Source organism: Anarhichas minor, unplaced genomic scaffold, assembly GCF_050575085.1.
Source record: "Anarhichas minor isolate MPS153535 unplaced genomic scaffold, ASM5057508v1 ptg000028l, whole genome shotgun sequence".
NCBI classification, from domain to species: Eukaryota; Metazoa; Chordata; class Actinopteri; order Perciformes; family Anarhichadidae; genus Anarhichas; species Anarhichas minor.
Window position 1 is genome coordinate 15,692,377 of NW_027466474.1, and position 13,797 is coordinate 15,706,173.

Here is a 13,797-nt window from a genome sequence, read left to right on the forward strand (position 1 = left end):
TAACCTGTACTGGAACTAGACTGTCAACGTTAGCTAGCTAGTTCGGCAAAGTGGACTGTACTTGCAGTTAGCTTATTATTTACAGGATGCGATGTCTCAAAACATGTCTCCACACGTGATACGTTTCTAAAATGCACAGCTCATTTGAAGGAGCTTAAAGAAAATATTCATTAAAACTGTTTTTCTAAACTAATGCTGCAACATAAACCGGATGTCTTTTGTCAAAAAACAGAAACTGTTTTTTCAAAGCAGAATTAGCAGGTGAACGTAGTTAGCGTCAGCAGGACGTAATGCAACTAACGTTGAGCTAAACCATCAAGATGACAGAAAAACAACCTACAGTGTAGACTACTTGATCAACGTGGCCAGATCCAGATGGATGTTTTAATTCACCAGGGTTGCTTGGGACAATATAACATGCAGTATATTTAGCTGTCTGGGCTCCTGACCCTCATTTCTTCCACTCTCTCTCTCTCTCTGTTCATTGTGTATGTACCATGTGGCCTTCAACTACCATACACACGTTACCCACCATACACACAGCAAATCAGGTTTGTCAGTTTCAATATACTTTGTCTAAAAACCAGTACTCATATGCGTGAATACTACTAGTACCCAGGTTTGCTGTTTGTCAGTAAAATTGTATATATAGACATAATTAAGGTTTGGGAATATGCACCCTTTAAGCACAATATAAGTTAAAATAAAGAACGGACAGTTTGTCAATCGCAAAGCTGGAGGTTGTAAACAATATAAAATGCTCTCTGTAGAATTATGTCTTGAAGTTGACGATCACGCAAAAAGCAGACAGGAGTTCCAAAGCTGAGGAGCCTGTGACATCACAGAGACTTGAATAGTAAATAGTTTGAAAATCGACTATCTGGGCTTGTGCTGTTTGTCCTCCACAAAAAGATGATATTAATGATTGTTATTTCTTTTTGTGACCTGCAGCCAAACCAAACGCTGAGCCAGTGTGTTGCCAGATGCCAGATGTAACCTCAGAGATGTTGTCGCCACATCCAAGTAAATATTAGTTATAATGCCATGAGTCACACATACGAAACATACGAATACAGTCAGTGATTGATTGTGTTTCCAACAGAAGGACCAGCGATCTCTTCAGGCAGCAATGTGGTTTCAGAGACTGACAGTGCTGCCAAATCACCTAAACCAGGTACAGTGGGCAGCGACAGATCGGTAAAATAGATTCTTTCCTTCTAACAAACACATTTACTTCATTATGTTGTTTGCAGACATGAGGAGGGAGACTCGAAAGAGCCCATTCAAAGTGCCCGACAGTAATAGCATTTTCCAGCTGAGTGAGAATGAAAGAGGGGGCCGAAAAGAGGTTGGTGTGTGTTTGTTTTTTTAGTACATCTGTGTAAATACAAACAAGTCCTTCCACACACACTGCATGATCCTCGTGTGTGACAGTGTCTGCGAATATAAAAAAATCGAGCGCCATCTCTTAAGTCCTGCTGCCGTTCTCCCCCATGCACAGGAGATGCGCAAATTCCTGGCTTTGCCAATCGAGGGGAAGACGACCCGCAATGCTCGAATGATGGCCAGGCTGAGGAAGGAGCTGGGGGAACAAGAGGAGGAGGAGGAGATGAAGAATCTGAAACCAACCGAGAGTAGGACGGCTCTCCCTGAGCAGACATCCATCAGACAGGACCTGAAGAGGGACATGATGAAACGAGGTGAGCGGAGTGGGAGAGTAGACGAAGTTGGCGAACTTGCTCACTGTAAATGTTAACTGTTGTCTGTCCTCCGTCCGCAGAAAACTTTACCAAAGAAAGCAAACATCACTTCAGGTCCATGGAACGGCAGAAGGCAGTGTTGGAGGTAAACGATTAAAAGAGTTGCTAAGAGGTAAAGCCGTGTCGACAATCTGGATTCAGTTTCTCAGTCTACTGTGACTGATGCTTTTTAAACGTTTGCTCTTTGGGGGTCAAAAACACCAATTCGGCCGTGTAATAACTTAAAAAAGTCTCTTGCTTCATTTGCCCCCTTCCTCCCTCCCATAGTTAAATCTGATGGAGAAGAGGTCCGAGATTTTGGGGATGGACAAGGCCATTGTGGAAGAGGAGGAATACCTGAGACAGCTTGAAGAGTGCATTGAGCGAGACAACCTCATTTTCGAGAAGTTCCTCAGGGAGAACGAGAAGAAGTCGGTGGAGACCAGGGCATTGTAAGAGGAAGCATCAAGAGGCCACAGGTCAGGTGCACGTCGGACGTTTAGAAGGAGTCACGTTGCGAACACTCTGTCTTCTCTCTGTCGACAGTTTGGAACGCGAGGCCAAGTCCAAACAGGAGAAGAACGCTGAGATCAAGAAACTGACTGCTGAAATAGGGGCCGTTACGAGGTTGCACTCTGACAATGCTGTATAATTAACACCGGATGAGTGTGCACTTTACCCATGTTTCAAGGAAGTGAGGGACGGCGTTATGTCGTGGGGCTTTAAATCTAGCCTTCTAATTTTTTTTTTATAGCGAACTTGCCAAGTTCCAGGAAGTACTGACGACCTACAAGAGCTACAAGGAGCTGCTGTTCGAGTTGTCTCCTCCAGAGTGGCAGGAGGCCCAGAAGACCAAGGCTGTGAAAGTCCCGTCTGATGGAGACGCTGAGGACAAGCGGGACAAGGGACCTGAGGAGTCAGCTAATAACAACGGCAAGTACAGTGAATCAACATGGAAATAAACCACGAGGACCAGGGTGATGCTGTTCCATGTCGTGACATTGTTGTTGTTTCTTTAGTTGTAACTCCAAGGAGCGCATTGGTACAGTAAATATGGATAGTGCTAGCAGAGTGATTTGAATGATAGCATGCCCACAGATTTGGAGAGCGAGGTTTCCGATCCAGCTGGAGAGCTGCCTTCCATTAGAGAGACCAGGCTGTCCTCAGCCCGCAGGGACACACTGTGAGGAGACACCGAGACACCCGCCAACATCTCAACACTGATGGCTGCACAGCCAGTATTTCTCCTTCACGTTCACACACACTGATGCGGGGCTAACTCATGACAATGACTTCCATTAAGTGTTCCGCATAAGGCGAAAGAACCACTAATTTACATTTAAAAAAACGTAGCTTTAGAAATGTTTTTTTACATAATAAAGACCTACGTCTTTGCATAGAGTATATCATTTCCTCTTCCGGCTGTACAGTTTGTTTATTTGGTCATTCAAACATCCTTTCACAATAAATGTCTTTCTGTTGTGGCAAACTGCAGCATGCTGGTATCATTTTGAACACCTTGCAGTAAAGTCATTTGAAAGCTGCTAAAAGCATCTCCGGACACCAAACTCCTTCTTTTGTCCTTTCCAGGAGCACAACCACTAAACTCGATAGTGACAACTCAGAATATGAGGTCAGTCCCCCACCCCCCCAACAAACAACTGAAAATCTATTTAATTTCTTTTTCATCTTGAGTATTTTGTTTGTTTGTTTTGGCCCACGTTGTTTGTCGCCTCTGAAGGATGAGCCGGTGCTGTTCTTCACCGACCCCCAGCAGCTGCTGGATCTGGTGACAGACCTGACGGAGAAGAACTTGTCCCTGATTCAGAACTCCTCAAGGGTGGAAGAGAATGCGAAAAAGCTTCGGCACAACATGAAGACAATCAGTACGAATATGTAAGTGCCAGGAGTCGAGGGGTCAAGGGGTCAAGGGGTCAAGGCTCTGGGGATGAATGATTATTGTCATTTTGCCTGTTGTGTTGCTTTGAGAGGTGTCTCACTTTTTACCTCGGACAGTATTTTAACCCTTGCCTTTTCTATTTACTCCCTTATCCCCAACGCTTTCCCCGCATCCATCAAATGCTGAACCCTTTCCGTCTGAAGCGAAAGCACCGGCGTGGACCTAGCACTGCAGTTAAACGACATGAGCCAGGGGGTCGACGTAGAGAAGGCCAAAGGCAAAAAGCTCAAACAGATGGTTGAGTTCCATCTGTCTTTGGACACAGAAGACCAGGTCAGGAAGCAGAATGTGTTTGACTGCATTTTATTCCAAGATCTGATGGGCAACAACACCCAGCAATCGTGTGCGGCGACATTAGCGGTTCTGAGCAGCGGATATATTCCTCATTTGTCCCTCCTGTCGCTCGCAGGACGCCATGTGGGAGGCTCTGGGCGGGAAGGTATCAGAGGTCTATCGCAGCTGCGTGGATGACAGGATTACCAACCTCAGCACCTTGGAGAAGCTGGCCAAAATTGAGAACCGCATGGGGTTACTGCTGCAGGGCCTCGAGAGCCTCCCCGAGGAGAGCTTGGAGATGATGAAGAAGATCAAGGACGTTGAGAGGAGGAGCAGGTGTGTCTCAGTGCTTTGCGTTGCATCTTTCTTTTTTCCCCTTTAATATATTGTTTCCAAACTTGATAATAAAAATGTAATTAAAGTGTTTCTGATGACTACATCGTGTTACAGGCAGCGTGAGGAGCAACTGAGAGAGCAGAGAGAGAAGCAGAAGGACAGGATGACCAGGTACTTGGAGAGATCTCTGGCTGACTCCAAGAAAACAGTAGGTTCTTTATAATGTGGATACATTACAGCTCATAATTACAAAAAGACGAAAATAATTTGTTTCCATTTTTTTTTTTACATTCTCTTTTAATGAATTTGAACAATAAGAGAGACTCACAGCGTATCCTGATTCAATTGCACACTTGAATTAATATGTTCTTTTTCAGAGTGGGAGAAAGCTCATGCCCAGATGCAAGCCTGATGCTCAGAAAGTCAGAGTCAGGACTGTGGACAACACCCCAGCTGAAGACGAGATGTATGCCGACCTCTTCAGCCCCGAGGACGTAGAGTAGAATCAATACATCGGCATGAAATGTTAACGCAGCAATAATATTCATGTGTTAGAGATACATTACAATAAAGCAGTGGGGTTGCGCTGGTAACCGAGTCTCTGTTTGTGTTACTGTTGAATATTAGCACTTTAAACGTTTGGATTGTTATGATCACATGTGCATTCACTGATCAAACATGCTTTCTTACTACAAAACAGATGCCGATTCTACAAATAGTCTACAGGTCTAATTTAGTCCAATAAATACACACATCAATGATCTTACAACTTATATTGAATATACATTGAATACAAAAGCCGGTCACAATGTATCCACAGTGAGAAGAAAGCGACAGCAGGTGGTGGTGTTGAACATGTGTGAGCTGCTCTGTCATCAACAGGAGAGGAAGGAGAATGAGGAAGTGGCAGGAGCAGGACTGGACTTGGAGATGTAGTTAGCTGTCGACACTGATGCACCAGCAGCTGTCGGTAGATTACTAGCTAGGCAGCTAGATACTATTACTATTTTGACAATGCGATGGGTAACTGCTGGGCATACTGTTTCGGGCTCTTCAGGAGAGAAGCCAACAGAATCCAGAGAGGAGGCGGGTAAGTGAAACATGGCACTAGCTAGGTGAGCTAACTAGCATGGAAGCATCATCTAAACCAGCGGATCCGGTTACTGCTAGCGTTAGCTCAAAGTTGGTTAGCCGATAACTGACTCCACGGCGCTCGTGTCCAGACTTATTGACCCGTGTGTTAGATAGTGATGTAACCCAGAGGCAGAGGTCAGTCAGTGGGCTACTGGTCACGTTATTGTAGGGTGCCTAGGGGGGTCCAGTGGCAACAGGACTCAAGACCCCACCCCTATTGTCAACAGGACGTGTAGTTTAGCTAGTTCTAATTAGATTACATCACTAGCATTAACGACAGGTTGAGCTCATTTACGGCTGTGTGACAATGATTCTAAACTAATAATTGAGACTTTTACTTCACGTGTCTCTGTGCAGAAACACCGAGTCTCAATTGTCTGTGTTCGCAGGCCTTCGTGTCATTAAATGTGGGGTTAATAATTGATGTTTTCCAGTCTGACTTTACTTGGTGCTTTGTTGAGATTACAGATGGCTTTCCCTCTTCCAGCACCAGGCTGTGTTGCACCCTTTAATCACCTCCATATGTTTGCATATTGAAGCTGACAGATACAGCAGTAAGGTAGTTATACGGTATTATTAGCTTTTTTGGAAACTTCTAATATCATTTTGAAAACGTCTACTTTACATGTCTGACATCTGAATACATGACAGTCATCTTTACTGTAGTAATGACACGTAGGTTGTGTTACACACTCAATAAAGTGAAATGAAAAGAAGAATATTAATTACTATTTATTTTATTTGACCTAAACCTGAGGTGAGCGTCTCAGAGTTTAAATCAATCAGGGACGTAAACCAAAGGAGAGCTATCGCCCTTCTTCACTGCAGACACTACTATAGTCATGTCCTAGCACATGAACACAGGTGTGTTCAATACTGTTAATTAAGGGTCCTGGTATTGTGCATACTGGCATCACTTACTGGGACACTTACATGGAACTGAACCATCGTTAATATTACAAGTTACACCTGTGCTTTTTGTCAGCAGCAGTTATTGCCCCATAGGATTCAATATGTATGAACCCCATTAACACACACATTCCTACATACCTCCTCACAGATTAAAATGCCTTTGTATTGTATTTGTCCAATCATTTTTAGATGTCAAACACATTGATGACTTTCAGCGTAGGCTTTTGTATTTGATGCTTATATATACATATTGTGTTATAGTGTTACACAAGCTGTGTAACTGTAACTGCCACTGCCACTTACCAAACTCACATTAATCAGCACAGATATCACAAATGTGGTCATTGCAACATGGCTGTGTACACTGGAAGGACTTCGGAATTGGACCCTGATCCGAAGCGTTCAATATGAAAGAAAGTGCTGCTTTTTTTTTTACGGTTCTTTAATGCGTTTCATGGTTAAAGTTTTCGATAGAAAGGCGAATTGGACCGATTTACCTGTTGAGTCTTGAGAATATAGACAGGAAATTCATAACTGCATTTACCATACTGGCATCTGGGTTTGATGCTAACGTTTTAGTGTAATTTATGTTGTGTACAGTCGCAGAGGTTGATTCTTTGGACTGTTACAGATGAGAAACATAATAATTCACTGTGCAGTTTTATCTGTACATAGTCTGGCGTTGTCCACGTCAATCTAAACCAGCAAAGTAGTTCAAAAGAATGACAAATATATTATAATTTTGTTGGCATAAAGTGCCAGAGCTACTGATCTAGAAGGAACACCGCTGCCGTGTTGATTTTCATGACGGTGATGGTTTATATAATGTAATAATCATACAACTCTGTCAAGTGAATCTTTTCAGATTAAATGTTTAAACCATCATCTACTTTTTCACATGTTTCAGATTATTGCGTGTTCATACTCTCCTAATTAATCCTACAGGTCAAAGTACTTCCGAAGCAGCACCACAGGGGAACATTATACAATAGAGGTAAGAGTCGTACGTTCACAACTATTGCTTTCTGTCATTAATGATGGCTATTCAGTATAATGTTATATGTCTGATTGTGTCTCTATTTTTTTATTTTGCAGTTTGAAAATCTGGTCGAGAGTGATGAGGTAAGTCTGATCATGTTGTCCTGATAAGTTAGTGAGCTTTCTCTCATGATTGTTCTGCTGTTCAGGACCCGGTTACATTAAAAATGACTGAGTGGGTGTTTACAGGTAGATTTACAGGCTAATTAAAGCTGCATTATGCTGGTGGTCCCTGCATACATTTGACTTCCAGACTCCCGTCAGACTAGCCGTTTACTCTTAATGGTGGATAGAAAAATGACGGGCGCAGCGTCACTGTGGGAGTGACTCGATTACTGTCTGCAGAGTCCCAGACTAATAGCACTTGAGTCGAACAGCGCAGCAGCGAAGATGCATTTGACTCTGACTGCTGTGTGGTGAAATGTCGTGTTTGTTGCATTGCAGGCTGAGAGTCCGCAGCCCTGCCCGAGGTAAGAGGCCCGGTGTGAATTTTAAAAAGCAGATAATCGGTGTTCCCTGACGAAAACCGTTCTCTTCAAGTGTGTTTTTGTTGCTCTTTTATCAGGCCCATCAGTGAAGATGAGATCAAGCACCTCAAACAGCACCGCTACACCGCACTCACAGATCATCAGATCCTGATCGACCAGAAGCTCCAAGTGGAGGTAAAGACCCGTCGTTGATAGACCAACAGCCACCGTTGTTTCATTTTATGTTTTACAACCTATTTTTGCCTTATTTTTCTTTAATTTGCTGCATTGTTTTTTCTGTTTGGTAATTTTCTGTGTTTTTGTGTTTTGTTTCATTTCTTTTTTCTTTATTTTTTGTTATTTCTGCTTCAGTTAGAGGCACAAGAGGAGAAGTTGAGGCTAGAAGAGGAGGCTAGAAATGCCGCCCAGCGCGAGGCCGCCAGGTTGGCGCGTGAACACAAAATGAAGGAGGTGAGGCGGCGCAGAGCGCTCCCTTCCGCCACTTTTGACTTACCGCTCGGCTAAAACAACTTCTCCTCTAACCCGCCGCTGGCCCTGTGCAGAGGCTTCCCAGCGTTTTCAACTCCTCGGCCTCCTGTGTCTTAAAGGGACACGGGGATATTTCCTCTGTTCTGTCTTCTTGTTGTCCTCATTAACGAGTCCTTGCTATTACAGCCTGCTAAACTGTTGTCTGTCTCAGCGCTTCATTGTCCTGACAAACATTCTTAATCATCCCGTTAGATAGAGATATCAACAGTTACATCACAGCTGCAGTGAAACAATGCCATTTTATAGCAGAGGGGGAAGAAATACATTGCATTTATTGAAGTCGGGCACTTCAGAAGATGATGTATAGTATACAGCGTGCACTAAAGTGTTAACAGACGTTAAAGTTGCCATGACCCTTATTCATAAGAACAATCAGTGAAATGAGGAAAAAGACGAGGCCCATGCTGCAAATAGTACCATTACTGTCTCCTCATCATGAATGTGGACTATTGGAATACAATAGTATTGCAGCAAGATAAATAGCAGGTATATGTATATATATATATATCCTATAATGTTTCAGGGAAAGGCCTGCTGCAGGGAAATGACTTTGTGATATAATGAAAATGGGACTTCACAGCTGGGATTGAGATTTCTTTGTTTTTCATGCCTCATTCCACTGCTTCTCTGGTTGCTTTATGAAAGTTATTAGCTTACACGTTTCCTTAATAGCACAAAAATATGTTATTTATGATTGTTAATACAGTCTGTATTATCGTCTTTTTTTTTTTTACTTGATCTGTGTTTTTTGTTGCTGTCGGCAGCTGCCTGCCCAGAGGACACGCGGGAAAGCAGATGGCTCTGGCGGTGAGACTCAGCAAAGAAAGTGAGTCACTGAAGTTCATTAGACGACAGGAGAGCTGTGTAGCTGAGGACATGAGGCTCCACCTAGATTTTAGTATTTGTACTAAGTAGACCGTAATGCTGGATGTATTTAAAGTCTTTACTCCGTGGCAGCTGCAAAGAGACATTCGGAAAGCAGCATCTGGCAAATCAGTCCTTTTAATAAGTAGTATGATATCTATCAGCACCTCAGATGTGTGATATTTACACGTGTTTATATCTGGCAGATAGAATCTCACATATTTCTTTTTTGAATCTCAACGGAAATCCTGATTTGAGGGTGTTTGTTATTCAGGCCCGCTGTGTTTCGTGTCAAAGCTGTGAGTGACTGCTTTTTACACGTCTGTTGTTGTTATGTTGACCGTGGTCCTGGTCCGTTCCAGACAAAACCCCGGGGAGGAGTTTGACGTCTACCTCCAGAATGTAAAAGCCCAATCGGACGCTTTCAGGGGCAACAGTAAGTGAGCCGTCCACCCTCGCCTATGTTGGCTCTGTATAAATGTATGCGTACGGTTCAGAGCGTACTGCACCCTCACTTAAAGAGTCCTGTAACAATCCGCTCTCTGTTTCCAGGACTGCCGTCCGACACCAACGTGGTGACTCCCAACACCGAGTACAGCTGGGACTTCACCACCAAGACCCGCTCCACCAACGATGACGGGACCTCGCTGGACCTGGAGTGGGAGGACGAGGAAGGTGAGGGGGTTTCGTTTCGGGTCCGTCGCAAATCACTAATCGTTCTCTCAACGTTGGGATTGGAGTTCGATCACGAAACGAGCCGGAGCGTTCTCTCGTCCTCCAGACCAGCGCTCCGTTTGCTCCTCAGCCTAGATTGATTCGGTCTTTATCAGTGCCACTGCGGCAAAGAGGGGGAGGAAGAGGCCGTTTGTGCAGAGTGCGTACTGTATACGCCTCACCCACGCGTTTGAGCACCAGGTGTAAAACAAGTCGGTGTGGGAAGAATTCTGTTTTTCAGGAAGTTTGGCGATAAGTTCTTCTGATCTTGGCCTCTCACGAGACTGTGGGGACGTCTTATTCAAACTTCCTCCTGATCAGCTGGGACCAAGAATTACTGACAGATAGAAAAATATGAAAGAAAAGATTTTAAACAACTTCACGTCAATTATGTCTATTGAAATGCACTTTATATCACAATGTGCACCCCTATTTCATTTTAATGGGATTTATAAAGGGTTATTTGTGTATTATGTGTGAGTATATACAGTCAATTCCGCTCTGACCATAAGAAAAGATCCTGTATACACGTATATGGCATCTGAGGTCGGTTCCATTAAAGAACCGCAGTGCAGCACTTCCTGACCCGTCACAATGAAAGCTCGTGTCCCTGCGTTGCAGGAATCAATCGCGGCCTCCCGGCCTGGGAGAGGTCCCGGACGGAGGAGGACATCCTGCGAGCAGCCCTGAGGCCCGGCGGCAAGCAGGTGACCAGCGGCCCCACCTCGGCCTCGGAGGACTCCAACGCGCTGGAGTGGGAGAACGATTTCGTGGGTACCCACCCGGAGGACAATGCGGACACGGAGTTTGAAGGGTTCGTCAACCCGGTCCTAGACACTCCCTCCGAGGACGCCCCGCACTGTGGCCTCAGGTCGGACAACCAGGACAGATAGTGTCCAGCACCGAAGGAGACGCTCGTCGTGTCCTCTTCATGTCAAAGCTCACCAGCTTTTTTTTTTTTTTCTTTGCTTTTTTTTTTTTTTTTTGCCTCATGAAAATGAAATGTACGTAGTTGCTCTTCCGTTATGTGAGACTGATGCTGCGGGGAAACGGTTGCGTATCGCCCCACTACAGTACAATGTAGTGGGGCGATTCTATTAAAATACTTGTTTTTTTTTCCAGTGCCTTCATTTGCCATAATAGCTGACCATTCATGCATTGTGACTTAAAGAGATCAGTTAGCATCTCACACCGTTTGACACATCATCAAGCATCACCAAACAAACTGCAGAAGAAGTCCGGCTCAGCCTCCAGTCTCTCGCCTTAGTTTCAGCTCTGCCCTTCAGTTTAATTAAGTTGTTGCATGATGTCAAAAAAAGAAACTGATTTCCATATAAAAGGAATGAATATTAGACCAAATTATTTTGACAAATCAGTGGACTCGGGATCGTTTCTTCTTCATCATCCTCATCACGGATTGATTGATCTTCAGTCCTACGTTTGTATCGTGTATCTCGCTGTTTGCTTGACAGCGGTCTACGCCCGAGTACCCAGCATGCTGTCGAGCAGCAGCGCCGTCAGTGCATGCTCTCTGAGGAGAAAGCACCTGCTGCAGTCACATTACCAATGTGGGACCTGTCGAAAGAACTGCGTAACTGTAATGTGCATTTTCTGATATTTGTATAGACCAACACATAGTGCACCAATGAGACATTCAAAACGGCTGAAAACACTGTCGAGCTCGTAGATACATAATTAAGCGCACACACACACACAATGACTCCCCTTCATTGGTCCATCGTAGCACATCCGGTTTTTAAACTGCCGTTTTTCTTTTTCTTCTTCACTTAGATTTTATTAAAAGATTTTTTTATTTTTTTTTACTTGTCAAAAACAGCACAGAACAGCGACATCATTGCCAGGTACCATGACATCCTCACCTCAGATGTCTACGTATAATGGATTATTAAGGACAGCAGGTCTTTATGCATCCCTACAATATTTAAAATGTAATTATCTATGATTATTTCAGCAAATAGCTGATCTACACCGGCCTTTTTCATAGACGGACCGCTCCTAAACGGCCAGTTGTTGTTCTCATCAGCTGGTTGATGATGATGTTCATCGTACTTCCAGTGTTCCTACAACGGCCTGGAAAATATGGAACGATATAGAAATTCTCTCATTTAAGAAGCTGCATTAATCAGTATGTTGGTTATTGTCGATCGGAGGATGTGTGTTATACGTCACACATCCTAACCGCTAGGGTAAAGCTAAATCATCAAACTGTTAATGTGGACCATTGCTCTGAAATACAGGGAATAATAGCAGAATATACAACATCGGTGGAACATAAAGGGAGACAATCTTTCACTTCATGTACCACCACTGGTTTCTGATTGGTTGCTGGCATTTTTGTGTTCAAGGAGACAAATCCTTTTTCAGTGTTGTGATTTTTTTAATTTAATCTGGTGTGAAATCCAAAGCAGTTACTCTGAACTAAAGAGATTGATCAATCATAGTTATAATGAATGAGTTGAGATTGAGTGAGTCTGGATGAGAACAAGATGAATCTGGTGTAAACTTCCAAAGCTGCTCTCCCAAGGTATCTGCTGTATACATCATTAATATATATATATATATATATATATATATAATATCCTTTATTTTGTCCCATCACGTAGCGCTTCACATCGATTAGTCTGAATCAGAAGTACACTGATTGCACTGCAGAGTGTGTGTGTGTGTGTGTGTTAGAAGACACTCACTGAAATGAGCCACGTGTGTGTGAAGAGGAAACTGATCTGAGAACTGTGTTCTGCTGCTGTTGAAGTGTGCGGACGGGACACAGCAGTCTTTTTTTCTTCTTAATATCCGAGTGTGTTTTTGCGATGTTATGCTTTCCTGTGATCACATGATCTCTGATTTAATCACTGTTCACTTTCTGTAATGTAACTTAACATTCCTTTTCCCGCTGAGCCTGCGAGAGAGAGAGAGAGAATAAAATCTGGAACCATGTACGGGGCATCACATCCACTCACTGTAATGACTAGGAGTAGATCGTTTATGTAGATTTGGTCATTTTCACACCAGCAGAACTAAACTAAAATACTAAAACTAAAATAAGTTATGGCTTTAGAGAACTACAGGCAGCACCCGAACCACACGTTTAAATGGATCGTTCTCTACTGAAGAGCTGTGGATGTTCTGCAACGAGGTTCTCTGAAACAGGAGGTACTGTATATCTGAGACGAGAGACGGGGCTGTCCCTTAATGCTCACATTGCACTGCGTTTCTTTGACTGTGTTTTCAGTTCATCCACCAAAACCTCTTTACACTGTACAGCTAATCTCTTTTTTTTAATTAAAGTTGGTACTAGTAACCTACTCGTGATTTATTTGTATGATTCACAAAAATCATCTGACAAACAAACCAGGAATCCTCCTCAATTTCTCTCCAGCGTGTTTGTCCCCGGAGTGAATTGTAGCTGTGGGTGGGCCAAAGTGTGCCGTTTATTGCTTTAAAGAAATGACAAAATGATGCAGAGAATAAGCGGACACACACACAGTATAACAGGAACTGACGGGTCAGATTAGAATAACTGAGTAACTTTAGTGTTTTCACAGGTCACAGGTCACAGCTCGTGCAGCAGAGGCTCATCTTAAAAGCTAAAGCAGACGTTTTCAGCAACATATAAACCAGCATTAATAGAAGGGTGTCTTCCTAAACCGCTTGTGCTCAGTGGGTCATCCACAGTGGGCCTCCGTCTGACTCCGGTTCAGAGGCGTCGGATAGTTGATGATCTGTAACTCAACGTCCCTTTTTGCTGCTCTGTGTTAAAAATACAGCAGTGACTCGACTTCCCGAC

The 13,797-nt window shown here is 43.6% G+C and overlaps 2 protein-coding genes across 3 annotated transcripts; both read left to right on the plus strand.

Moving 5' to 3' along the window:
• Positions 1 to 983: 983 nt before the first annotated feature.
• Positions 984 to 4,861, plus strand: cfap100 (cilia and flagella associated protein 100). The gene is made up of 15 exons (XM_076103382.1): positions 984 to 1,023; positions 1,112 to 1,174; positions 1,254 to 1,348; positions 1,502 to 1,700; positions 1,781 to 1,845; positions 2,028 to 2,191; positions 2,286 to 2,366; positions 2,494 to 2,672; positions 2,838 to 2,922; positions 3,330 to 3,372; positions 3,481 to 3,635; positions 3,843 to 3,972; positions 4,109 to 4,311; positions 4,426 to 4,519; positions 4,689 to 4,861. The coding sequence occupies exons 1-15, from the start codon at positions 984 to 986 to the stop codon at positions 4,812 to 4,814; spliced, it is 1,722 nt and encodes a 573-aa protein (XP_075959497.1). The 3' UTR covers positions 4,815 to 4,861.
• Positions 4,862 to 5,189: 328 nt separating this feature from the next.
• Positions 5,190 to 12,947, plus strand: ap1ar (adaptor related protein complex 1 associated regulatory protein). Of its 2 annotated transcripts, XM_076103383.1 has the most exons (10): positions 5,190 to 5,401; positions 7,303 to 7,351; positions 7,453 to 7,479; positions 7,840 to 7,865; positions 7,961 to 8,057; positions 8,235 to 8,333; positions 9,176 to 9,237; positions 9,638 to 9,711; positions 9,828 to 9,950; positions 10,611 to 12,947. In XM_076103383.1, exons 1-10 carry the CDS (start codon positions 5,331 to 5,333, stop codon positions 10,880 to 10,882), a joined length of 900 nt encoding a protein of 299 aa, XP_075959498.1. In that variant the 5' UTR covers positions 5,190 to 5,330; the 3' UTR covers positions 10,883 to 12,947. The 2 variants fall into 2 exon arrangements, with proteins under 2 accessions (XP_075959498.1, XP_075959499.1); XM_076103384.1 differs by lacking the exon at positions 8,235 to 8,333.
• The last annotated feature ends 850 nt before the right edge of the window (positions 12,948 to 13,797 follow it).

Coding starts and splice junctions, on each gene's coding strand:
- cfap100 (XM_076103382.1), top strand. CDS start 984: ATGCCAGATGTAACCTCAGAGATGTTGTCGCCACATCCAA. Junction 3,973..4,108: donor CTTTGGACACAGAAGACCAG/GTCAGGAAGCAG, acceptor TGTCGCTCGCAG/GACGCCATGTGGGAGGCTCT. Junction 4,520..4,688: donor TGGCTGACTCCAAGAAAACA/GTAGGTTCTTTA, acceptor GTTCTTTTTCAG/AGTGGGAGAAAGCTCATGCC.
- ap1ar (XM_076103383.1), top strand. CDS start 5,331: ATGGGTAACTGCTGGGCATACTGTTTCGGGCTCTTCAGGAGAGAAGCC. Junction 8,058..8,234: donor ACCAGAAGCTCCAAGTGGAG/GTAAAGACCCGT, acceptor TTTCTGCTTCAG/TTAGAGGCACAAGAGGAGAA. Junction 8,334..9,175: donor GTGAACACAAAATGAAGGAG/GTGAGGCGGCGC, acceptor TGCTGTCGGCAG/CTGCCTGCCCAGAGGACACG.